The sequence below is a fragment of the Calypte anna genome, chromosome 1, assembly GCF_003957555.1.
Source record: "Calypte anna isolate BGI_N300 chromosome 1, bCalAnn1_v1.p, whole genome shotgun sequence".
Classification (NCBI taxonomy): Eukaryota; Metazoa; Chordata; class Aves; order Apodiformes; family Trochilidae; genus Calypte; species Calypte anna.
Window position 1 is genome coordinate 132,179,516 of NC_044244.1, and position 26,432 is coordinate 132,205,947.

The 26,432-nt window shown below is 37.3% G+C and overlaps 1 protein-coding gene across 1 annotated transcript in view; it reads left to right on the top strand.

Annotated features, from left to right (window-relative positions):
• Positions 1 to 26,432, top strand: part of OCA2 (OCA2 melanosomal transmembrane protein) — a 158,420-nt gene that overhangs the window by 53,714 nt on the left and 78,274 nt on the right. The window contains exons 9-15 of the mRNA XM_008498085.2: positions 199 to 270; positions 1,150 to 1,215; positions 2,278 to 2,334; positions 3,303 to 3,427; positions 6,924 to 7,062; positions 15,642 to 15,774; positions 26,010 to 26,157. Coding sequence (XP_008496307.1) covers positions 199 to 270; positions 1,150 to 1,215; positions 2,278 to 2,334; positions 3,303 to 3,427; positions 6,924 to 7,062; positions 15,642 to 15,774; positions 26,010 to 26,157 — 740 coding nt within the window. The remainder of the gene's footprint in view (positions 1 to 198; positions 271 to 1,149; positions 1,216 to 2,277; positions 2,335 to 3,302; positions 3,428 to 6,923; positions 7,063 to 15,641; positions 15,775 to 26,009; positions 26,158 to 26,432) is intronic.

Genomic DNA, 26,432 nt, shown 5'->3' on the forward strand with positions numbered 1-26,432 from the left:
CGTCTGGTGCTGCAAAGTAATCAGTCATTCTCTGATAAAGTATTTTTGAAGGAAGGTGAGGTGGAATAAGGAAAAAATAAAACTAAAAAATCCCAGAAAAGAATCAACTGCAGAAATCTTTATTCATTTACCTCTTCATTTTTAGTAGTAACAAGATGTTTACAGGAGTCTCTGGTCAATTCTTACCCTTTGTTACAGATTGTTCACAGGACCCTGGCAGCAATGTTGGGCTCTTTGGCAGCTATAGCTGCCTTGGCCACTGTTGGAGAGGTAAGTAATCAAACTAAGTGCTCACTTTGTTTCTGGGTATGATGTCATAACTTTCAGTGTTTGCACTGTTGTAATTGGGCACATGATAGAGCTGTATTTTTTAAGAGAGTTGGTAGGGCAGGTAATGAGATGGGGAAGCATTCTGGGGAAAAAAAGCCACTTTAGAGTATAGACAAGAGTAGAAAAAAGTCAGTTGATGCTATTTTGTTCTGATTTTCTGGAAGATGAGTACAGCCTTTTCTCAACTTAATTCAGAGTTACTTGAACACTGTTATTTTCAGTAATTTGAAGTTACCAAGCAAACCTAAATAGAAATGCATTGCCTTATACTAACCTAAATAATTACACCTCATGTTTGCAAATGCCAAACCTTTTGTTCACCTCTACCCCCCTGCTTACTCTTAGTTGATATTTAGGGAAACCTCCAGCTGATTTTCTGTTTTTCTTGTGACTGATCACTATATCAAGGCTATGTTCCCTTAAATTCCCTCCAGTTTGTTCACAGATGAAGTGTTATGCTTTTGTTCTCTTAGCAAAAAGGAGACTGGGGTGTACCGTATAAATTGGTTAAGTTTTATTTCTGTAAGATGACATAAGGAACAGCTAGATAAACCAACAGCCTAATGTAGGCTTTTGATAATGACCCACCTTGGGATGGCAGTTCTTTGAATTCGTAATAATGGTAATAACAGTAGTAATAATAACAGTTAAAAAGGTAATTAGAAAGAGTCCTTTTTGTGTACCTTGTAGGAACATTTATTAATTTCCATCATGTCTTATTTCAATGGTTCATCAATTTAAGTGGGGTTTATGCTTCATAGCTAATCACAAGTTAGATGTTTTGTGGCATTCACAGGTAATGATGTTTTTTGATTGCAGAGGCCAAGTATGGCCAAAGTGGTGGAGTGGATTGATTATGAGACACTGGCACTGCTGTTTGGAATGGTAACTAAAATGTATCTTTTGCTCTAAATTTGCTGAAATAATCACAGTCAATATAAAGATGTTTCCCTTTTAAATAATTTATTAGTTTTTCTTTACTGAGATGTGTTATTATGAATACTTGGCCCTTACGATTTATCAAAAAGTAGGAGGATTGGATCTATGAAAGAGCCTTTTGAAAATACTTTTCTTCCTTTTTTTAACATTTTAATAAAATGGCATTGATAACATATGAAAAACATCCTTGACGTTTCTAAATGGAAAGACCTCCTTAGGTGCTAAATACCATCACTGTCACTTATCTTTTTAATTTTGCTTACTCAAATGCTTCCTTGAACGGACTCTGCTGGAGAAGTGGTTTCCTTGGCCTTAGTGCTATGTTTGGAGCCAAAAAAAGTAAACCAGAAATGGAGGAGAAATATCTGATTAGATTATGGTAAAATCTAATTTTAGTCACTTTGCCAAGAGTTATTTATAGTAAAAAGACTTGTCCAAGCACTATTGAACTCTCTCACAAAATGTACAATATACAGAAACAAAATTACAATTATCTGTTGCCATTCTGAACTTTTCTTATTTCCTGACGTGGCTTCGTACTGCCCTCCCACCTCACAGAAAAAGAAAGTGAAACATTTGTTGGGAACAAAGATGGAAGGACATGAAACCATCTTTAAGTGTGAGAAAATGCAACTTATTGTTGAGATTCTGTCTTCTGTGTTCTGTAGAGTTACTGCAGAAGGCAAAAACACTTACTGGCTTTTCTTGACTGATTATGTAAGGGAGATACATCGAATACTATATATATGATGCCCATTTAGTCATTACAAATAAAATTCAACCAGACTAGTATGACATTTACAGACTGTTTATGCTGAAAACTAAATTTCACCATATGATATATTGACAGGAGATATCAGGCAGCTGTAGCAGCTACACTAAAATGAAGGTGATCAGAGTCTCAGAGCTATGTCAGATGAGGACTTTTGTCAGGATCACAAACTACATCCCTTTGATTTTGTGTCATAATTCAGTTGCAAGCTATTCTTTTTCTTCATCTTTTGGTAGATGGTTTTGGTGGCCATATTTTCAGAGACTGGATTCTTTGACTACTGTGCAGTCAAGGTAGGCTTGTTTTGGTACTCTTAATTATTCCTTGGTTAATCAAGTTAGTATTTAATTAGATATGTTACAGCAAACTATCTTTGAAGAACCGTTGTTAGGTCGCTGTGTACTTATCACATTAGAAATTACTGTGGTCAACTTATGGTTTTGAAAAATCTCCTAGGGATGAAAGGAAGCCTTTGGATGAAAGGAAGCCTTTAAGTCAATTCTGTTTCTAGAGCAGAAAGGCAAAGGCCCCCAGTAGGGTACACAAGCATATAGACAACATATAACTGAGTAATTCCACTCACTTCTTCAATATTATGCCTGGCAGTGAGGGGAGACAAAGTTTGGGAACTATCATTAGCTTTACAATCACATGTGATAAATGGCCACAGACCTTTGCACAGTACCAGAACCAAAGGTTACACGAAAAGGGTAATTCTGATAGATTGGGTGAGGGACTCCTTCACCTGCTGCAAATGTAATTTTCTTGAGAAAGGTGAAAAGACAGTAAACCCAAGCGGCAAGGAAGACTGATTTGAGCACAGAACCCCTAAACAAAACATGGATAGGCATAACTCTTGCCTACATCGATACTCAGACTGTGAAGCCCTGGCAGTGCTGCTCTGAGGATGGGGAAGATGCCCCAGTGTGTGGAGGGGCTGGGAGGTCTGAACTACATTAACTCACCTGAAGGTTGGGAGCTCAGCCCTGCTCCTGCCACAGGCCCCCTTCATTGCTAGTAGCAGAGTACAGCATTTCTTCAGACTTGTTTCTTCCTCTGTACAGTGGAAATGCTTGCCCATCAGAAAGTGTTTTCTTGATAAATTCATTAACATTGGACAAGGTGCTGTTTGGATGTGCATGGATTAGGAAACGCTCCACACTCACTGTTATTGCATCTTCAATGAAGTTTTATCTATCATTTTTGAAAGCTAAACTAGAGTGATCTAGTCCCTTAATTTTGTTTCTCTTTGTATTATTAGGCTTATCGATTTTCCAGAGGCAAGGTGTGGGCCATGATTACGCTCCTGTGCCTCATTGCTGCAATTCTTTCTGCATTTTTGGATAACGTTACCACTATGCTGCTCTTTACTCCGGTAACCATAAGGTACTTTATTGTTATGGTTTTGGACCTGTTTCTTTTTATGGCCTGCAATCAGCAGTAGACATATGGGCAAAATGCTTGTTTGGTTGGTTTTGTTTCTGGTTTTTTTTTTATTTTTTTAAAATAGAAATTAAAACTCCAGATACTCCTACTGTAGTAGGGTAAAGAGCTAACTTTTTTGAAAAGGATTGGTTACTTTTTCCTTTTGTGCTAACAGCAAGCACGTATGTGAAGGTTGTTGTACTGCCTTGGCAGGTAACTATTCTGCTCTGTCTCCAAATCTGAACTACAATGACATCACACCAAATGATCCCTATTAGATGATTTTTTTGTCCTCTAAAATGTGAGAATTTTCAAATAAATCTTCTTTGTCCCTTATGTACTAATATTTTAATACAATTTTAGATAGTAATCTATGTTTTAGAGAATTTATCCTTTCTAAGACTGGTAACAAATGGATTAAAAACTCCCAAGATTTCAACTAAAATCTTTGTTTTGAAATACGAGACTCTGAATTTTCTTCCTAGTGGTGATTATGATGTTGGTGCAGCCACAGGTTATTTATGCAATTTAGATTGCATATTTGGGATATTTATTGGAGAACAGTGATGTTAATGATTTCAGATTTCTTTAAATCAATAAAATGTGATTTGCATCTTCATTTAATCAATGTATGGGTATAAATTACTGTTCAACCTGAATTTAACCTGTGTCTGGCCAAGCAAACCTCGTTAATCCAGCTCAATTTCTAAAAGTTCCAGTGATTTTAAAAATGATCCTGTGTGATGTAATTCTTGCAGTTATTATCACATGAAAGTATGCAAAATTCTGCTAAGATATGCTTCCAATTAAAAATGCAATGTAAAACTGTAAAAAACAATTTTGCAAGTGGAATTAACTCTAAATTGGGTAACAGCTGGTGAGTGGAAGTTCCATTTGTCTTTTGTCTGATTAGATTTTAGAGACATCACTTTGTCTTACTCCAATCAATAATTTCATCTTTTGCAGTAAACACTGCTGGAACTATTGGACACTGAGTTTTCTTTCGCTGTTTTACAGATTATTTCGAATTCACTAGAACAGAAATTTTTTAGATTTTTTTTTTCTAATTGAAATCCAGACATTCATACAAGTTGAAGAACTTGAAGTTCACAGGCAGAGCTCCCGTAGCATTTTTTCAATTTTCAAAAAAAGCATAGAATATCCTAAATTGTCCTGTGTGGTCACATCTTGAAAACCTCCAGTGATGGTGACTGTTCAGTGTCCCTGGGGAGATTTTTCCAATAGTTACTTGTTTGCAGCATAAAACTTTTTTCTTTTCTTTAGATGAAATTTCTCCCAGTGCAACTTGTACTTGTTGCCCCTTGTTTCTTCATGTGGCTCCTGGTGAGGAGAGAGCATCTGTCTTTGTAGCCAGTCTTTAAGTACAGGAGTTTTATACTACATCTATACTAAGAACTTCAGCTTTACACTAAGTGACTTTGTAATGCTGAAGGAGGGGAAAATTGGAATGCATCTATATTTGAATCACTATCAAAGCTAAGAAAAGATTTAATCTCATCTGGTAAAATGAAATAATTGACTATTTCTAAATGCTTCATACTGGGGGTACTCTTTTTTGGTTTTATCTTACTGCCATTGTCTTCAGCCCTTGTCTTACAGCTTCACTACATTGCACTGTGCTGTCATTGCCATGGAGATAAAGGCTGCAGAAAATCCTACTGACTATGAATTTAAGGATTTATTTTTTCATTAATAAACCACCAAACATGATACTTGTTTCTCTCTGCATTTTGGAGTAAACTTATAAAAGAAACTAATCACTAGTCCTTTTTAGTGGTAGCTTATTTTCAAAATTATTTGTTATTGGGAACTGGAAAAGGCTTATGGTTGTTCACATGCACAACTATATAGCTAGGGTTTGTAAACTGAAGAAGTTTGATCCTGCCATACAGATAACACATTCTGATGGTTTTATATGTTGGGCTTAACCTTTCCTAGTGTACATCAGAGATTCTTTCTTCAAGCTATCACTATGTTGATCAAAAAGAAAGAATCACTTAAGCTAAGGTTGTACTTTGTATCATTTGGAAATCAAGAAGTGCTGAAGATAAAATTACAAGTCCAATTGTGGTCTTGTAATGTGGTCCAGTTGTACTACAAAATACCCTTTAACTGCATAATTTTATACAGTGGGGGAAGTAACATTTTTTATTGTAGTTATGTGTTAGCATACATGTAATTTGACTGATTTTACAGAGTTTTAAATTGACACTTTTTTTGGCACTGTAAGTTTATCAAGTTAAGCTTATGTGCAATACACTTTTTTGTGCAATACACTTTTTTCTCTTTGAAATATGGTTTTTAATAATATAGGCTTAGGCTGAACAGTGAAACTCTTCCTTCAGGGAAACATGTGACACTACAGTCAGAGCAATATTGACAAAACATCATTTTTACTGCCCACTCTTCCCCACACACCATAGTAGGCAGAGGGGGCAATAGTTTAAGGGTAGACTTGACTCATACACACCAGAGCAACATTTTAAGAAGCCACAAACAGAAGAGACATTCCTTATTCCAAAGTCCTTAGATGACACCTTAACTTTCAGCCTTTTGGCCCAAATTTAAATTTGAACATGTACCTCAGAGATGAGCAGATTGTGTGGATGTGTGCATAAATGCAATTTGTGAGAGCTAAAGTACAGGAAGATTACTGTGTGTAAGTGGGCTCCAAGTTGAAATGGATCATGAGGTTACTGAGTCAATCCTAGTACTTCCTGGAACACTTTAAGATGCTTCTTACTTAAAAAAGCATCTTACTAAAGAAGCATTAAATATTTTTAACCTTCTAAAAACATTCTGAGATTTTTTAATTATGAGGAATGTGCCTTTTCTGCTCTTACTGCATTACAAATAGAAATACGACAAAGCTTTAGCGAAGGGGAATTGTAGGAATAAACTGGATAAAAGTAGGCTGGAAGCGAGAGGTCTCTAATAGATGATTCATGGCTAATAGGTTGCTTGCACAGTCCTCTGTCACTGCTTCCCACATGAAAGTTAACAACTGGAGCTGAGGGCAGAGCCTGTGGTTGCCTGGAGTAGTTTTCCATAGGTCGGTGCAGTGTGTGAACCATGGTTTAAAAAGTTGTATGATGCTGAAAATTTGAAATGCTATTTTCAACTCTTGCAATAGTTGATTACTTTTAATGAAATGCTTTTAAAATGACATCATTTTTGTTAACATTATTTATTTCATTAGTAATGTAAAAAAAAAAAATCTTTTTTATATTTATATTGCTGTAATTACTGCAACACTATCAGCATGTAGCACAGTTAAAACTTTGACAATGCACACACACAAATATTATGCTTAAAGTCCTAAATTTTTTCAGCAGAATGACTGTATATTGTAAATTCTATAAAGTTTATAAATTTTAAGATTGAAGGTAATTTAGTCATAGCATAAGAGGTTAATTCTATTCTCTTTATACTGCAGGCTCTGTGAAGTACTTAATCTTGATCCTAGGCATGTCCTGATAGCAGAAGTAATCTTCACGAATATTGGGGGGGCTGCCACAGCTGTTGGAGATCCTCCAAATGTGATTATTGTTTCAAACCAGAAGCTGAGAGAGGAGGTATGCATTGCAGGCTCTTTGGCTGCTAAACTAAATACTGATGTTGGCTTACACAGTGTTTGAACCTTCTCTTTCCTTAGGCACTCATATAAAAGGAACACAATCCACACTGTCTTTCTTAGTAGGACAATCCAGACATCCAGACAGAACAGAATATCTTTTGGGGCAAAATTACAAGAAGAAAGCAAAAAAACGGGGCTTTGCTGTAAAGAGAGGGCAACATGTTGGAAAAAAAGCAAAATGTGAAAATGAAGATGAAAAATCCAAAGTTTTGTTTGTTTTTTTTTTTTTTCCCCACAATAGGCTTTCTCTCAAAAGTTAAATATGTTGAGACAATCTCATTCCTCTTCAGAAATTTCAGACCAGAAATAATTGTCCATACAAAAAAGATCTGCAATATGAGAGGCTGTGTTTTCCCTGTAGGATTATGTCCTACATGAATCTGCTACAGGCAAAGATTTTGTCCTTCAGCTGTAGCCCAGGAGGGTGACAAGTGGCAGAGGAGAGCAGGAGAGCGGGGGCTCCTCCCATGCAGCATGGGCTGCATCTGGCTCCCACCTCCTGCCAACAGTTTGATATCCCCAGGCTTCACTGACAGATTGTGACTTCCAGCACTTGGCTTTTCTATTTATAGATAAAATAGTTTCATTTTGCTGTATGACTTGTGCCAAAGGGAAGTCAATGACTGTTGGTGAGGGGTGGGACTGCAGGAGTCCAGACACATCAGGACTGTCCCGGTCCCACCATTCTATGATCTCCTCCCAGCCACATGGCTCCCTCTGCCCTCTGGGTGAGCAGAGCCACTGCTGGAGGGTGTTCACATTTTCAGCCTTCATTTCCTTTGTGTAGCTGGCATTTCTTGGAATTTCCATGCTTCCAGCTGTCCCTGCCAGCCCTGAACAGCAGGTGGGCATCAGGTCCTGCTTCTGCCCCTGGCACTGTGCTTCCAGGTGATGCTTGGGGCATCAGCTGTCTCTGGTGCCCTTGGGGCAGGAGGGAGGCAGTCAGGATGCAGGAGGTAGCCCACCCCAGATGGGGAGCTCTGCTCTCCTTCTGCCCCTGCACCACCTCCACTGACCAGCACCATGGAAGGGGAGTAATGTCACAGGGAAGTCTGTAGTGCCACCAGACATGTCTTGCCTGTTTTGGCCAGGTGTGATTAATCCTCCCCCCCCCTCCAAAAAAAAAAAAAAAAAAAAAAAAAAAAAAAAAAAAAAAATAAAAAAAAAAAAAAATTAAAGGAATTCAATAGACTAGTGTGAAAATTGTTTTATCTATTATGTTTCTATTCTTAGGCCAAAAAATGATACCCCCTAATTAACTGAATAGACCCAAATTAATTAAGTACTGTCCAAATTGAAAAATGTCTTAAAAAATTTATAGTATTTAATAAATTGAACATTTCCCTTCAAAATATTTGAATGTGCTGAGATTAGTTTTTTTGGATGATAACTGGAGACTCTAATATTCCTGGCTGAGGATTTGATAGCTAAATTTCAACATTTGAAACACAAAATCTGTGCAATTATTTAAAACTTCTTTTCTAAAAGAGGATAATTAACACCTTCCATGGAGGCATTTTCCTAAATACTCAAACTCATCATCTCTGTAGAACCTTTCGAAGTGGCTGTAAACATGGGAAGTAATTAAGCAATCACATGGAAAGGAAACAGTTTTATATTTCTCTTCAATGAGATATTGATAATTTTAGGAGGACTCAGATCTATAAATACCCTAGCAAATGTGATATAATAGCAAATTCTATATTTGAAACAAGCACAAAAACTTTCCAAATGTTTTCAACCTGTATTATTTTCAGATTGTTTTTTGCATCACAGAAATAAGGGCGTTATAAAATAGATCAGATGCAACGCATGATCATGGGACTTGTGCTTCTTCTTTCCTGTATTCTCATGTTATATCTCTCTCTATATATAAATAAAATACGCTTAAAGACTATCCTTGGCTCTGAGGCTGAGGGACATGGTATGACTTTTGTCCTGCCTGCTTAGGGCTCTTCCCCTCTAAAGGAGATTCTCCTGGGAGAGAGCTGGGAGCAGTAACTGGCACAGCCAAGAGTGAGGGAAGGGAGTAAGCTGAACCATCAGGCCTCTTACATTCTGCACTGTTGAAATACTAGCTTAGATCCTGATTTATTCCGTCTGCTCTAGCATGATCTCTTCTATTCAGAAGACAAAACTTTGTAATGTTGTTTCTGAAACTATTTCTAGCAAAGGCTGCTGTGAGGAAGGGTTATAACGATCAACCCCAAACCTGCGTCTAATATGCATGGGATATCTGCTATATTTTTACCAAGTAAAATTTATTTATTCATTTATATAAAATGTAAAAAGGAAAAGTTCTTGGCATTTTGAAAACAGCATTCCATGTAGTATATTTTTAGTATTTATTATGATGTTTTCTGCAGATTTTTTTTTTACCTCTTTTTAGCATTGTGGTCATGTTTTTGTCATTTTAGGAAGTCTTCTTGGTATTGTGATTAAAATTTGCCCTTTTCATCTATTTGCACTTCTTTTTCAGTGTTACTTTTCTGTATTAAATACAGGAGACCTTGGAGAAATGCCCCTGTGGGAGGCTGAATAGGGTGTTTCACTATGTAGGTGATTGGATTTTCTATTTTATTTGATACCATCAGGAGGAGAATTTTACCAATCTTCCTGAACCTTTACTGTTTGACATCAGCCTCTAAAAGTGGCCTAGTAAGACACTCTGCAAATTTATAGTTTCTTAGGAAACCTTGCTTTTTAAATCAACACAAAATAAAGTGCAGCATTGCTTCTTTGTGTGCTTTTATTGGGTTATGCTGTTAGAAATGTTTTACTTTTTGTTTACAGTAGTGCTGGAGAGATTTTTCTCCCTAGGTTCTGGGAAAAACTCATGTCATATTAAGAATATTTTATTTATAGCATGTTTTAACAAATAAGCTTTTTGTGCAGTTCACTCATTAAAATGTAGGGATAAGTCTGTTAATTTGTCATGAGATACAACTGGATGTCAAAAGGACTTTTCCTTTGTAGCACTGGGTAATTTATAATACTGACATTTTCCCTACCATCATGCCTGGAATCAGTGGAACATTTGCATAATACGGGAGGAAGATTTGTATTCTTGCTTGTTCTTAGTTGGGGTTGGAAGTAGTTTCGCATTCATATTGTGATCCTAGGGAAGGAAAAGAAGAGTTTTTATCAAGAGCAAATGGAAAACTCATTCAGTGAATACTAAACTTAAAAAAAATCTTTTATTAACTTCAGAGTACTGTTACTGAGTAGCCATTGCTAGCAAAATTATATTCTTGCCTTGGAGACATATGTGCTTTGGACTTTGGCAACTCCTCTTTTTTTGTATGGACAATAGAAATGGTCACGGTTCTGAGGCTGAACTTTAAGAAAGATCCTCTATTGTTGGGAACTTCACCAGTATCTACAGTCATCCCTTAAATATCAGAAGTTGTTTGTGCTCTGAACTTAAGATGTGATTATAAGATCTTTAGAGAATGGGTGGTAAATAGGTCTTCAGAGAAAAATCATAGTGTGAACATAATGAGCACTTGTGTATCCAGCCTTAGTCTGTCTAAAAGAAGTAACAATAAGAACAAGATCAGTTTTAGATTTTTTTTATTATATCCTCATATTTACTGTTTTAGCATATAATATAGCTTGTACTGTTAATCTGATGCTTGCTAAGAATTTTGGGTTTTCAACATCCAAGCCAGAGCTTTTCCTGCCACTTAACAGGAATTCTCTTGAAAATGGACAGCCCTCAGCTTACTCTGTTCTGACTTTTGGCCTTTATGCTGAAATTTTGCATGGTGTGATATCGATTGGTTATATTTCATGACAAACTGTGGTATGAAAAATTGTGAATAAAAGTAGGTAATTCTGAAAAGTGGAAGAGAAAAAATCCTATATAAGAATCTATAAAATTACTTCAAGCACTGGTGGATTGTGAAATGGATTGTCATAGTTTACTAGGGTTTTTTTGTTAAGTTTGCTGAAAGCAAGGTCAATTTATTAAACTCCTGTCCTTTCTGTCAATGTTTCATTGACACCTTTTCTTAAGAACAAAAGGAAACCCTGGGTAAAGAATATGAAATAAAAATATATGGGTTTATAGTTTTCCATTTCTGCATGTAGTAATCATTAAAGGGTATGGTGTAAAACAAACAAACAAAAAAAATGGGTTTGCCAGTGTCTCAGATAAGGATTATTTTTATGTACCTGTATTAAACTATCAGTGATGTCTGGCTGGTTCAGTGACATCATGCACAGTTCTTTCTGAGACAAGATTGATCTTAGTTGCTCATCCAGAAGGGATGTTTAAACCACTATAGAAATAATAAATTGCTCTTGCTCTTCCTCATTTTATTAATTTTAAACCGGTAAGTAAAGGGCGTTCCTGTCTAGCACCTTGCTGTACTTTTTTTGCCTTCTCTTTGCTGATGGCAGATTTTTGTTGAAAAAGTCTGAATCACTCCAAAAGCAGTGAATAAAATAAATTTTTTTATGACTGAAAATTAGTATTTTAGGAAAAGAGTATGAGACTTCATCCTAATATGAAATGGATATATTTTACTTTGCATTTAGAACTATCAACCAAGGAAAGATCCCTGTTCTATTTCAGCTTTGAATCTGTATGCAGTGGAAGCTTAAGGCTGTTGTTTTGCTAAAACAAAATCTTTAGATTTTCTGTTGACTGGGGAATGGGACAAACATAACATAATCAGCATAGCCTCAAGTAAGGGACATTTGAGACATGTTTTGCATTTATCTGGTGGATTGAAATCTCCTGGAAGAAAAGTATTTCTTGTCTCTTGTGCATGTCAATTCTATTTCAGTCTATTTTGAAAGAAAACTAAAAAACTTAAGAAAGTGATGTTTTGTTATATTGCAGCAAACACGTGGAGCATTTCAGTGTTTTTACAATGCTGAATCCTGGCCCCAGCAGTGCAGAGGACCCAGGAGGTATTGAATGTGTAATCCACAGCCACACAGGGCATCTTTGGAGATGTTGCGTGTCCCTTTCTAGGGTGTGGGAAAGGGAGCAGGAGCCACTGATGGAAGTAACTGAGCCTCCATCTTCTGCTGCACCATTTGTATCTGTTCTACAATGTAAACCCTTTTAGTCTCTTAAAAGTTCTCCAGAGGGTGACAGCTGGCTGCTAGATAACCAGCAGTGTCAGGTGTGAAATCTGCACCTTCCCTGAAAGCACTTTCCACGTGTTGCAGAGAAGCTGGGACTAAGCCCAGGCCAAAGCATCAGTGTGGGCAGAGGTCTGGTTTTGACTGAGAGCCACAAAAGGAGTGGACTTGGAGTCCTCAGCCTCCTCATGGCTCCTCAGGGTATGAGCTGAAGATGCTGGTTAGCATCAGGATTTATTTCACTCACTGCCTCTTGGGGATCAATGCAGGGACAAAATAGAGAGGAAGGCTGTGAGTGAGGGATGGGAAGAGATTTGAATCCTATCACTGGCAGTACTTTCATGCAAGCTGAAATAAGCATGCTCCATGTTAAGAAACAATTTGTTTCTGCTGAACTGGAAAGCTGTTCTGCAGTCACAGCAGAGCAGTATGTTATCATTTTCCTCACAGATCTCAGAGATAAGAAAGATCAATGGAGTGATATTACTAAGTTTAACAAAATCCTGAATCTCAGCCCAGTGACTCTCTTTGAAAAGTTTGGGTAAGCTCCTGCAAAGGATACTGAAAATCTAGTAGATATTTTTTTTCTCTTGTGATGGCATTTTCAAATGGGTTTTAAGTCTTTAAGTCTTCATTCATCCTGAATGTTAATCCAATTTTTTTTAAGAGTGCTGTGATCTGCATCTCTCTTAAATTCCTTTTAGCTGTCAGTCAGACCTCAGACTTCCTTCTTACCCTCAGAATTTCAGTTTGCCTACTAGGTAGATATTTTTCTTTTAGTAGAGAAATTAATTTTGTGGATTTCTTTATGAGAAGCTTCTCATTGTGGCAGTTCAGTTACAAAGCACAATCGTTCTGCTCTGAACTTGGTGTGATATTCAAAATGTAGAAGCAAGTAACTTTGTAAATCTTTCTACTTATTTGCACATTCCAGTAATGTATGCTGAACACATAATGTATTAAGAGAGTTTCTAAGGATTCTTCATGTTTCTATTTTTTTTTTTTTTTAATTTTGATTTCCTACATTAGCAATTATATTTATGCCTGAGTATCTCTGCAGAGAATTTCTACTGGAGTACTCTGCCTGGTAGCTGGCATCCCTCTTCATGACATGGACACATTGCTGCAAGACTGAAAATTTTCACCCAGTGCTCTATTTAAGACTAGTTAGAATACTAAAGTAATTTTTCTGGTTCTGGTAGTTCTGGGTTGAGTATATCCAGACCACCTCTTATAACTTTATTGCTCCTCAACTACCTATTTCCCAGTAATTTTCAGACGATAATTTTTTCCCACAGTCAAATTTAGGGGCTGCTATTTTGGCTGCTTTAGTTTTGTTATTTTTACAGCTTACTTCCTTCCAGCTTCCTACCTCTCCTTGGGTAATTTTGGAGACCACACAAAACTGAACACTTATTTTTCATAGTTTCTGAACTGTTTAACGGCACATTGTCAATATTTGAGCTTTGCTTTTAGGAGTTCTGATTTTTCTGGCCAGAATTCTTTGATTTTTTCTTTTTTGCTATAATCTTAGAGGCAACCCATATATAGATCAGATTGACTGTCAAGTATAAATGACGGTAATTAAAGAAATACACACAGGGGATATGGGTTTTATATACTTTGGGGGCAGGTCTTACAAACAATAATTCCAGAGATGTCAGACATTTGACTTGCTGACCTATTATGTAGGCAAAGTGAATGAAAATATATTATTTTCCTTCGTGGTATGATGTTTTTCTGTCCCATTCTTAAAACGATGTTATTCCAATTTCTGAAGAGTCTTCTTTATACTTTCATAAATGAAATGGCAGTAGCTTAATTATAAGGAAAGGAGAGTGAATGAACAGGTATATACTGTTTCACCTTTTAGTGGCTGCAAAGGATGAGAGACAAGGAATTACCTATAAAACAGCAATCAGAAGGATTTTCTTTCTCTCATGAAGCTGAGACCTGTATTTTTCATAGGATCAAGTTCTAAGCCTAGGTCTGCATATTTATGTGTTGAGATTTATCTAACTCTCCCCAAACTATGGATTTTTTGCAAAAGAGCACTAATCTTTATCAAGCTACAAAAGTTCTTTATGACTTTAATAAATTTCTTGTGTCGTGTGTCTTTTTATTATGCCTTGTGGTGCAAAAAAGAAACATTTTTTTCCCATTTCTTGATCTAGAGACATTTCAGCTGCGACATTTCCACATAAATTACTGTAGTAGGAAACCATATAGAAGAAAGCACATTTAAGGTAGAAATTCCCTAACAGTCTTTATGTAAAAGGAAGTTATATTAGCTGATGCTGTATGGGAAGCTTTTTAAAATTTATATTGGCATTAAAGAAGGGTCTATAGGTAGTACACAGTTAATTACTAGATGGCAAAACAGTATATATATAGAGAGAGGCATGGCACAGGGAGATTCCATGACTTTCTAAAGTTACTGGGAAATCAGTGAGTGGTCTGAAAATTCAGCTTGGACAACCTGAGCTATCTGGAGCTTGGACCATTCTTCCCTCCAAGTGTCACAGAGGTGCTCTGCTGGGTTAATCACTTCAGACAACCTCTGCTCTAGGAATATAAGACAGGTCTTGCTAGCAGAATACTTGGATGTGATCCCTCTTAGAGCAGCCTCATGTACAACTTCTTTTGGACAGGATAGTCATGACTGCTTCAGAAATGCTTTCAGCCCAAAGGATAAACTTTGTGTGAAATATGGAATCATGGAATGATTCAATTGAAAGGTGCCCTGGTCACCTAGTCACATTTCCTACACAAAGCATGATTAACTTCAAAGTTTTAGGGTGGGTTCTTACTATTCATTCTTATTGCTTTAAACAATATCTTTTTAATATATTCTGCCTAACTTTTTTGTAAACCTCTTCATTCAGTGGTTTCATTAAGCAAAATATAAAGAGATGTGTCTATTTTTAAGCAGGCAGAAAAACAAACAATGTTGATATAGATAATATTTTCATTGTAGAAGAATATTTTTAAATTATATTAAATCCCAGTTCAGATAACGTAATTGTAAAAACCCAAGTTGTCATAAATTTAAAATAAAAGCTATGCATTAAAATTTGAAACTTCATGTAATTCAGTGTGATTTAAAATCAATTTGCAGTTATTTAAGTGATGAAAACAAAGGTAATGGGTCAGTTTGGTTTGAGTTTCTTCTGTCCATGACAGGAAGACTAAATGTATTTTAAAATAACATTTAATGTTGTTTTTTAGTTTTCTGAAATAAATTGTAATGTGGCTTATCTCCTTGAAACAGATGAAATATGGCACGTACTGTACTGGGAACTTACTTTATTGATTTAAATTTATTATTGATTGCTCAAATAGTTATAGTTGAATAATTTTCCCTCTAGGTAATATAGACAATAACTGATTTTTAACTTAAGTTCTTATTTTTATTCCCAGGGACTGGATTTTGCAGCCTTCACAGGGCATATGTTTGTTGGAATCTGCCTTGTTGTTCTGGTCTCCTTTCCTTTTCTCAGACTACTTTACTGGAACAAAAAACTTTACAATAAGGAGCCAAGTGAAATAGTTGGTAAGTATCAGCAGGACATAATTTTTATTGTCACTACATTGAATATATGCTAACTAGAAACTGAACAGCTCTTACTACAATGTCCTCCTCAGTGTGGAAGTGACCACTCTCCTTCAGTCTCTGATATTTTTTTTAACTAATGGTTTATATTTTCTTTTTAGTTGTGATATAGTCTGACTTTTAGAAATGGATGTTTTTCTGGAGATAAGGCTGAAGTGTTGGCATTAATTATTCAGTATCTTTCAAAATTTATAGGCATATTTTGCAACTTTCTTAGCCATAGGCTTGAATATCAGAGTTTTCTGTATCACAGCAGATAATATCTGTGTCAGGTGCTGAGGTCAAAACTTAGCTTTAGAAATATCCCAGGTTTCCTTCATGACAGGCATAGTGCACTAATGCATTCTCTCACAGTTGGTTTTCTTCCACTGGATTTTCCCAGCAATTTTTCTTGGACTGTGGTCAGTGAAACACATTTTATCAAGTGTAGAACTTTCCAGGTTCTTTCCAGATTGCTCCTGTGGCTCTACCAGCCCTAAATTTCCCTGGTGTATATTTTCTACTATTCAGTAGGACTAAATCTATGTCCTTCTTTTAGATTTTTCATTTTGGTAGTTTCTAAAAGTCTTAGTGAAGATGTTTAAGTGGCTGTTTGGGTATGTTGGTCCCTATGTCTTTGAGTTTTTATGCCTTTCTCTTCAGTTGTTTTGAAGTTTTCATTGTTGTTCTCAGGCTTCTCTTTGAGTGGTGAAACAATAGTAACCCCCAAATGTTCACAATTTCTTTGCAAGGTAAGAAATAGTTCACTAAGTATAACTTTTTTTTTAGCAAGCTGTGTAAAAAGATAGCTGAGTATAACTAATTCTTCCCTGAGAGTGATGATTTTTTCACTTTTGGCTGCAGAATTCGTAGGATCCAGGCATCTGCTGACTGTGAAACACGTTTTAATGTGCTGTACAACATCTCTGAACCTGTGTGTGAGGGGTCTGTTTAGCAACACGGAGGACAACTTTTGTTATAGTTGGTTTAGCTTGGCTCCATTTGTAATCTGAGGAGAAAGATAAACCCATCTAAAAACTAATGTAGCTATCTAAAGTAGAACAGATATATTGCAGCCCCCCCTGAATTTTACTCTTTTGAGTATAAGGGGAGTCCAAGAAGATTAGTTCAGTGGTAGAGATACTCATGCTGAATAACTCATTTATGTAAACTGAATTTTCTAGAAAGCAATGAAGAATCTTCATTTTCTACCTTTTTGTACCATGAAAGGTGAAACAAGCAGTCTTCCTTACCTGGCAAATAAATCTATTGACTATGTAATTCAAAGGGTCAAAGAAAGGACTTTATTTCCCAATAGACAACAAAGATAGGACACTTGTAGCTCACCTCAGTTTACACTACATCAGTTTTCATTCAAATAAGTAGAATTTTATCTTGGGTGCTAGGAATTACTTTAGAGAAAGGTCTTTCAGTACTTAATGGGGACTTATAAGAAAGATGGGGACAAGCTTTTTAGCAGGCCCTGTAGTGATAGAACAAAGGCTAATAAATTTAAAATAAAAGGAGGCAGATTTAGACTAAATATAAGAGGGGTGAAACACAGAAGCAGGTTGTCCAGAGAGGTGGTGGAAGGCCCATTCCTGGAAACATTAAACGTAAGGTTGGACAGGGCTCTGAGCAATCTGATCTAAGTGAAGATGTTCCAGCTCCCTTCCGGGGTGTTAGATTAGGTGACATTTAAAAGGTCCCTTCCAACCCAAACTGTTCTGTGATTCTGTATCAAAATGCTAAATATAGACCAAGTCCCTGCCTGTTCTATAAAGGGCTCAAGAATGAGAATGCTTTTTGGAAGAGATCATCCCTGGGAAAGGAACCATTGCATTGTTATAAAAAATAAATTTTCTTTGTTTCCTGGAAGTATATTATTAAATCTCTGGTATTCAGCATTTTTTTCTAACTTCACAACTTCCTTATTCAAAGAGAACCAATTTGCTTTTGTTAATTTCTTATTTTTTAATAAAAGTCATAGCTTCATGGACATTTCCATAAATAACCAGAATTTTTATATACTTAAGTAATCCCTAGGTGTGTCAGCTTGCAAGATATCTTGAGATAAGTTATAAATAAACAGTCAGAAAATGCATACTACGAAGTGTGAGCAATTTTGATCCTGATATAATAGCATTATTTGTGAATATACATCTAGAAAATAGAATTGTAACTTTTTCTGCAATCTGTAAACGTTTAAGGCATATATTTTTGACTTTTAATAATTCAAGTGTGCTAACACCTTTTCGACCAATTTGAATAGGACACTTTATTCACTGACACAATATTTTTGCCAGTGAAATGCTACTGTAGAGGCTACCACGTTTCCTTCAATTCATCTCAGTAATCTTTGTTCCCTGCAATTTAGTATGTTCAGACACAGCCATCTCCTAATCAGTATACTGTGCTCTCTCTTATAATCAGCTGTGCCTCTGTTGCTGTGAAGCTAATCAGTAGCTGTTCAATTAGAGCACATGCTAAAGCATTGCTCCTTCTATTGAGATTTTCAGTGGAAAGGGAAGAGAAAGCGAACAACACAACTCCCTTAGAAAGTATCTGTTTGCTCCAAGGTGATTTCAGGGTTCCTTCTGCCTTGAAATGAATCTATGATAGCTTCAAATAGCTTGTTTGAAGGAGCTGTTTTAATCAAGTAAATACCAGCCTTCCTTCAGCCTGTCCCCAATTAGCAATTAAATAAGATGTGTGAGATTTAATCAGTGTATTGTTCTCCCCATCATTTTTTCATTTTATGCCATGTGCTTTAAGATTTTTTCTGTTGCTTTGGGCTACATGGGTTGTTGAGAATGGATAAACACTATTTTTAAGAACAGACAGTGATGTTACTCTGCTGATACGCTGGCAGGTTAATTCTAATGCTGTGTGTTACCAGTGTCTTTAAATAGATGGCTTTCAGACTGAGATGTAACACCTGTACAACAGAAAAAAGACATGTTCCTTCCCCAGTAATCACTATCTATAAAAGAAAAAATAATCTAAAGAACTCAGTTATGAGAGACAATACATTTTTTTAAAGAATGAAGGCTATTTTGAGTGTGACTTTCAGCTGATAAGCTTGTGCCTTGTTCTGTGTGGTGCAGGAGATGCTAGGATCTTAATAGTACCATGAGAAAATTTAAAAAGTGTATATATATGCTTTCCCAGCACAATATGTATGGGCAAATAGTAACATGAGTGTAAGAGGAAATAAACTTTCTGTTTTCCAGCCCTAAACTTGAAACTGAAGTTTTTACTTCCTGTAATGGTTCGCAACACATTATTTAGGTACTGGTGTGCTTCAGCTACCAAGCTGTGTGGGGATGTAGACCTCAGTGTTTGGGGAGGTCACTATCTACAGGACAATGGGTGACATGTGATTTAGTGACAAGCATCATTGCTGCCATTTTTGCCAAAGAGGAAAAGCTCTCTCTTAACACTACACTTGATTTGGTGCCAGCTCTTCATTTCTCTTTTGTTGCTTGCTCCTGTTTCTGAGTGTGTCACTGGCTAGAAGACAGACCCATGGCTGAAGCAGAAGAGAGTAGAGCACGTTATTTCTTCTGGTGTATCTCACTGCCTGCAGCAGCTGGGAAAATATTGCTATAGTAGTATGAGAGTCAGTATGTGAAGTCTACAACAGAAGGAATTTTCTAATTAATTGTGGTCATGTGTAAAGTGCTTCATGTGTGAAAAATACAGCGCTGTTTCCCACAACGTGAAATGTGATAACCAGAGGAGTAAGCAAATCTGTTTCATTCTTCCATGTGGAGCTTTGCAGCTGCTTCTCTAAGAGGGAATGGGGGAGAGGAAAGAAGAGGTAAAAAAGTGGCTGTGAAAAGGTAGAAGATCTAGGAGAGGAAAGAAGTAGGGCAGCGATAAATGAAGGGTTGTCTGACATGTGCATTTGATAGGACTGTGCTGGTTGTGTTCCTGGACTTAAAATGAGAGTTGTTCACGTCAGGCCTCATTTTGTGTGAAAATGTCCAAAGAATGACACAGCTAAGGTGAAGGTCAAGAAAGTCAAGACAAATCTGAAAAACTCATTCAGCGCTCAGTGACTGGAGAGCTTCTCCCTCTGTGTCCCATAAAGCCTACAAATGTCTGCTTTAGTACTCTGTGCTCTGCTCAACTGACCAAGCACAGGCATCACCAATTGTAATCCTAGCTGAACACCAGGTATAGCTCAGGCAGTGCTAACATTATCATTCTGTCCATGTGAACCCTTTGCCTGCTGCATCTCTGAGATGCCTGCCTGAGGGAACTGCCCCCAGAGCAGGTGAATGTGGTTAAAGGGTTAACAGCTTTGTTGTTCTCTGAGGGCATAAGGATGACATCTGGGTGACCTCTGCATCCTCTAATAGGGGTATGTGCCCTCACACAATGCCCTGCAATGTGATGTACAACCTTTTGGTTTAATCCTGGGGTAGAACTACTGTGATGATTTTTAAGACAATGCTGTTTCAGATCCTTTGAACAGAAACAAACCCAACATAAAAGAACAATAATGTCCGAGGCCACAAGGCCACTGCAGAGGTCCAGAGGGGACTCAGGGTATGGCTTTATGTACCATCAGTGCAGCTACATGATCTGTTTGCGGTCGGAGAACAGTCCTTAGCCCTATTTCAGTTAATAGCATAATTGTAACCATAGGAACAGTTCTTGCTAGTATTTCATGTACCTAGATGAATTGAGTACATTGATAAATCTCAGTCCTGAGGTGTTTCTGTACCAAAGTAGGTACTTCCCTAATTGCTGACAAAGCCCTATTGGTCATTTAATGTAACATGAAAGTAGTGGGCTGTCCTCCCTTGAAAGATGGCTCGGATAGGAAAACTAGCAGGCAGATTATGCTCAGAGTAATTTCAAAAGAAAAGGATATTTCAAGATCTTTTCAAACCTGCAACTTTAAGATCAGTCTAGATGGCAGTTTTGCACTATGCATTGCACTCTACTGTCCTAGAGTTAGGGCTGTTTAGCCTGGAGAATAGAAGCCTTCAGGGAGAACCTTACTGTGGCCTTTCAATACCTAGAGGGGATCTGAAGGGATGCTGAGGAGGGCCTTTTCACAAGGGCATGTAATGACAGGATGAGGGGGAATCAGGGACATCTCCCACTAGACCAGGCTGCTCAATGTCCTATCCAATCTGGCCTTGAACACTTCCATGGAGGGGACATCTACAACTTCTCTAGAAAAACTGCCCCTGTATCTTACCAGCTTCATAGTGAAGAATTTTTTTTCCAAAGTCTAACCTAAATCTATCCTTTTCCAGTTTAAAGCCATTATCCTTTGTCCTATCACTACATGCCTTTGTAAAAGTCCCTACCACAGTTTTCCTGTAAGCGCCCTTCAGAGACTGGAAGGCCTCTACAACATCTTCCTAGAACTTTCCAGGCTGATTAACCCCAACTTTCTCAGCCCGTCTTCATAGGAGAGGTGCTCCAGCCCCCTAATCATCTTTGTGGCTCTCCTCTGGACTGGCTCAGAGAGTTCTATGTCCTTCCTGTGCTGAGGGCTCCAGAACTGGACACAGTACTTCAAATGGGGTCTCATGAGAGCAGAGTAAAGGGGGAGAATCACCTCCCTTGACCTACTGGCCAGACTTCTTTTGATGCAGCCCTGAATTTGCAGCTTTTTGAATAGCCTGACTCCTGGGGCTGCTTCAGCCTGTGCCAGCTTGCACAGAAGAAAACTTCTGGGAGGTGACTTAAGTGTGTGGTACCACATGAGTTTTCTGCCTGGGTTCCAGATGCTTTGCTGACAGGATAAGGACGTCCTGTGAATCTCTTGCCGTGGAGTCAGTTCCCTGCTGGGCATGTGAACTGGAATTAGGTGCCTCAGTGACCAAATGGGGCCCCAGCTGTCAGACTTTGAGTCAAAAAGCTTATATAAATGCTCTGTATTGCTTTATGCAACACTGTGCAGATTTCCTGCATTCCTTTGCAAGTATTCAGCTGAATAAGGCAAAGTGTGCTTTGTTGCAGTTTTGAAGACCCTGCAACATTTATGCCTCTGCTCACCTTTTTTTCCATGACTGATTAACTGCATAGTCTTTATTCAAAGGAATAAAGACAAGGACATTTCAGTAATTTTTTTTTTTCAGTATTAGAGTCTTATGCTTGTCTCCGAGGAGAGAGGAATAAGGTGTTGAGCTGCAATATCCCTCACCTTGAATTCTTTCTACACTTAGGTTTCACTTTTCTGACTTAGTTTCTGTGCTTCTAAAATGGAGATGACTTACTGTCTAATGGTGCTTAGAAGATTAATTACCTAATATCAGGGATTTTGAAAAATTGCTAAAAGTTATAGATATTACGATTACTGGATTAAGATATAATGCATGGTACTTAATTTGTTTTTCACTTAGCATCTAAAAGAAGTCTTCTGTTCTGAGAAGTTACCTAAGAAAAGAATTTCTTTGCTGACAAAAAGTTAAGCTACAATAGTGTATGGAGAAAAAAAGCCCAACCAGATTCAGAAGAACATGCTTTGCATGTTGTTAGTCACAGCCCAACAGTGCAAATCTGTGTTGCTTGCAAAAATTGAGTGCACTTGCAAGTTAAAAATTGTCATTTTATGATAATTGTTATAATCTCATCAAAGCTGGTCTTGCTTTTCTGAGCATCATTAACTAGTAAGTCTGGCCTCTTCAGATTCTGGGGCTGGAAATTAATTGCATTCATGTTTTGAGGATGTCTTCTTTGTTATTGGCAGTTGGGTGGGAGGGGATGTGTGATTACTCTTAGTAAAAATCAATTTGACAATTCATTGTCAAATTGCAGAAAGAATATGCACTTTTAAATGAAGCATAATGTTTTCTAAATTGCAGAAAATGTATTCTAAAATGTCAGAGCTCAGGTCAGTAGCTGAAACTCTGTTAAATTTAATGGATCCAGGACACTGTATCTATGTTGGCCATGGTATATAATGTGATAAATGTCATAACCAGAACAGATTAGCAATGTAGGGTTTACATGTTTACTGATCCTTTATTTGATCTTAGAACTAAACAAAAAATTACTCTGTCTTTTTGAAAATGGACTTCCCTGGGGGGAGCTGGGGAGGGGGAAGAATAGATGTGTATCACCTGGTGCCACTAATGGGCTCTTACAGTAAGTGTGCAGGAAAGAGAAATAGGAAAAACATACTGTGGGATGACCTAGAAAACCTCTTCACAAATTATGACTGCAACAGAAGCTGCAATATAAAAAATGTTTCAATTGTTCTGATTATCAAAGGACATTTTGCTCTGAAGCAAGTTCCACGGGATGTTGGAGGTCTGCATCCCTGGGATGTTTAGAAAACTAATGACTGAAGAATCAAGCAGGCACTTGCTGTACATAGAGGAAAGATCAAAATCTGTATATTTTTTAATATAGACCTGAAGGCATCAGGCTGACCTTGCTGAACCTGGATGTTAGCCTCTCAGCTCTTCAGAGGTGGGACAGTAATGTGCAATGCAAATGGTAGTGCTCTCTGCCCTGTGGATTTGCTTGTGGCACAGATCATAGAATCTTTTTGGTTAGACCTTTAAGATCATTGAGGCTAACCAAATACACTGATGCTAGCTGTCCCCTTCTGAAGGAAAGAAGATAAAAATGCTTTGTATGAAGTTACCTGTTGGAGATCTACATCTGGGTTGAATGGTGTCTTATTTCACATCCCTCCATCGATAAAACCCTTAGTAAAATTGAATTTGTAAAGAAGGAGGAGAAGTGCTATGGCAGGATGAACAGATATGAATAGAAAGGGTATTGCAGCAAAGACAAACTATCAGAAAGCAGGATAACAAACTAATCATGTTTCAAGAGCATTTGCTGAACAACAAAAAAACCCCAACACATTTTCTCTTGAACTGGTGGTGAGCCTCAGTTTCAAAACTATAGTCCAACTCACTTTCAATTTGCATGAGAAAACAATATAGAAAGGACTGTTCACATACTGAGAGGCTTTCCCCCTTCACCTGCTTAAATTAAATACAAAAGTTTCTAACTTATTCAGGCTAGGGCAGCATGGAGGATCATAGATGTATTTATTTCAACCCAAAGGGGTGAGGAGACTTTTTCAAAGAAAAAAAAATTGCCTGGGATGTTGCTGAGAATACTGTGCAAGAAAGGCACCTTTCATCTTTTTTTAATCTGGTCCAGCTAATCTATGTGGGAATTAACAATTTCTCAGCTCTCAGTTTTGAACCAATTTTAAAGTGGATGTTATGAGACTAAAGCTGCCAATTGAAATATCTTACTGTCCCATGGACCAGAAAGTGAGGAGATGAAGCAGAGTAGCTCTTTTCAGGTGTTGCTATTTATAGTTCTTATAAAACTGAAGACTTAAAATTCAGTCTCCCCAAATGCTGAAGCAAAAAATACCACAATTTATGATATTTAAAATAAGGAGGTTTTGCACAGCTCCCATCATTCTGTGGTGAGCAGATCAGATGTGGCCTAAATCTTTGTCACTTTCTTGTTTATGTTCTGGAAGAGCATGAAAGGTCACTGATGATGTGTTTCCATGTGCCTGGAAAAGTAAATGATGGCCAGGACAGGGTATCTGTAGAGTCACGTGGAACCTTTGATAAGCAGGATCTATCCAAGTTTTAATATAATTTAGTGTCAGATTATGCTCCTGGCAAGGATCACCACATGTATTACAAAAGAAAGTAGAAGACAGATTCTGCACCTCTTTATTCGGGGCTCAGGGATGAATCTCTTCTTGGAAGAAAATCTTTAGCTTAGCACTGGCTATTTAATAACCTTGGATAGTCATTGGACTTTAGATAACGTGAATTTCCATTTCTGATCTTGCACTGTAAAATTCAGGCAGAGATTAACATTTTGATGGATGTGTGCTTGCCTATAGGCATGAACCATACAAAATGTGAGTCAGTTGGTGTTCAGATCCCTTTTTTGGGTCACTTGTGCTGACACCCTTTCTTTTGCTCTTAAGTAATTGAGTTTTGTCAATCCTGTTTCCTTCTTACAGTCAATATTTACATGAATCCCTCTGTATTAGTATTACAAATACTTTATCACAAAGCAAGGGAAAGAATGAAACTCATTTAGTACTTGATTTGATAATAGATATTATGAACCACTAAGAATCTGCAGCAATAAATGTTAATATTACTGCATACATCAAAATGTAATTAAATATTTATTTCATTATAGAATACATTGTTTTAATAAATAATGCATATACTTTTTATACATGGTGCAAAGACTCCTACAGCTGTTTCTCAGGATAAGAACAATTTGCTGATTGAGCAGGGACCTTAAGAGGTAAAGCCTTAAATTCTTGGCACATTGTCTTCGACAACATGAAATTTGATGGGAAAAGACAAGAAGGCTGAGGAAATGTGTTGGTTCATCAGGAAGTTTTTGTGCAGAATATTCTGCTTTTGTTTTTTCAGTGATTTCCTGGAAAAGCCAAAGCTTTATTTTTGGCGTGGTCAATCTCAGGTCCTCCCTTCTCAGGAAACACTTTTCAGTCTTTCTCAAGGGCTTTGAAAGTGCTGGGAAAAAAAATAAATCAAAAAACGCTGTGAATGCTGACAAGATTTTGGAGACAGATTTTGAGTGCTAATCAGTCTATCTGAACTTATGCAGGATTAGTTATCATTTAGGGCTGCACACAGGTGAAGGTAGCTGTGTTTATGAAGATCTCCAGTGCTTAAGAATGAAGTCCTGTCGGGGAATCTTTAAGATGTTATTAAATGATATTCCCCAAGAAGGTATGATGCAGAGGGAATAGAAACATGTTGTTTATTATTGTATAGTGAAGGAGCATTCGCTGATATTGCTAACTACAAAGTGACTGGTATCTTGTTAGCAGTATTAAAATGTATATTGGCAGTTTATGTTCTGATGAAAAAATGAATGTGATATGATTGTAACACTAAAGCTTGTGGAAGGCATTTGCAAGTCTTTGAAGACAGTACCTCTTTTTCTTTGGAAAATGGCTTTGAAATGAATTTATTTAAAATTTTGAAAAGCTTCTGTTTGTTTTACATTCCCTTCAGCTTTGCAAAATGAATGGTGCAGACAGCTTACTAAGTGGAAAATTGTTGGGAAACCATTCCAATAATTCTAACAGCTTTGAGTCCAAGGCACAATATACATGAACGTTTTGTGCATCTCCAGTTTCATATGCATTACATCTTCTTTAAGATAAGCAATTTTAATTTTTCTTTTAGAGTTGAAGCATGAGATCTATGTTTGGAGACTGACAGCCCAGCGCATTAACCCGGCCAGCAGAGAGGAGACGGCTGTGAAATGCCTCTTGATGCAGAAGGTGCTGACTCTGGAGATGCTCCTGAGGACAAAGCTGAGGACATTTCACAGGTGAGCAGGGACCAGCATTACCCACCTGCCCTCTCCAAGTGTTGGGGGTGACAAGATGCGTAAACAGTTAGTTGGACCAGCAGGCAGCTCCTTCTTATCTTAGTCTACAGCCAGGAATGACAGCATGGCTTTACTAGCATTGGGGGTATTATTTATGTTTGCTTCAAGCAGACAAGGGCTCACCTCTGGTAATTTTAGGCAGACCTGAAAGTTAAGCCTTTCAGGAGTCTTCACTGGGATGAGACCTATATTCTTACTTGTCTCTTCATCAGATG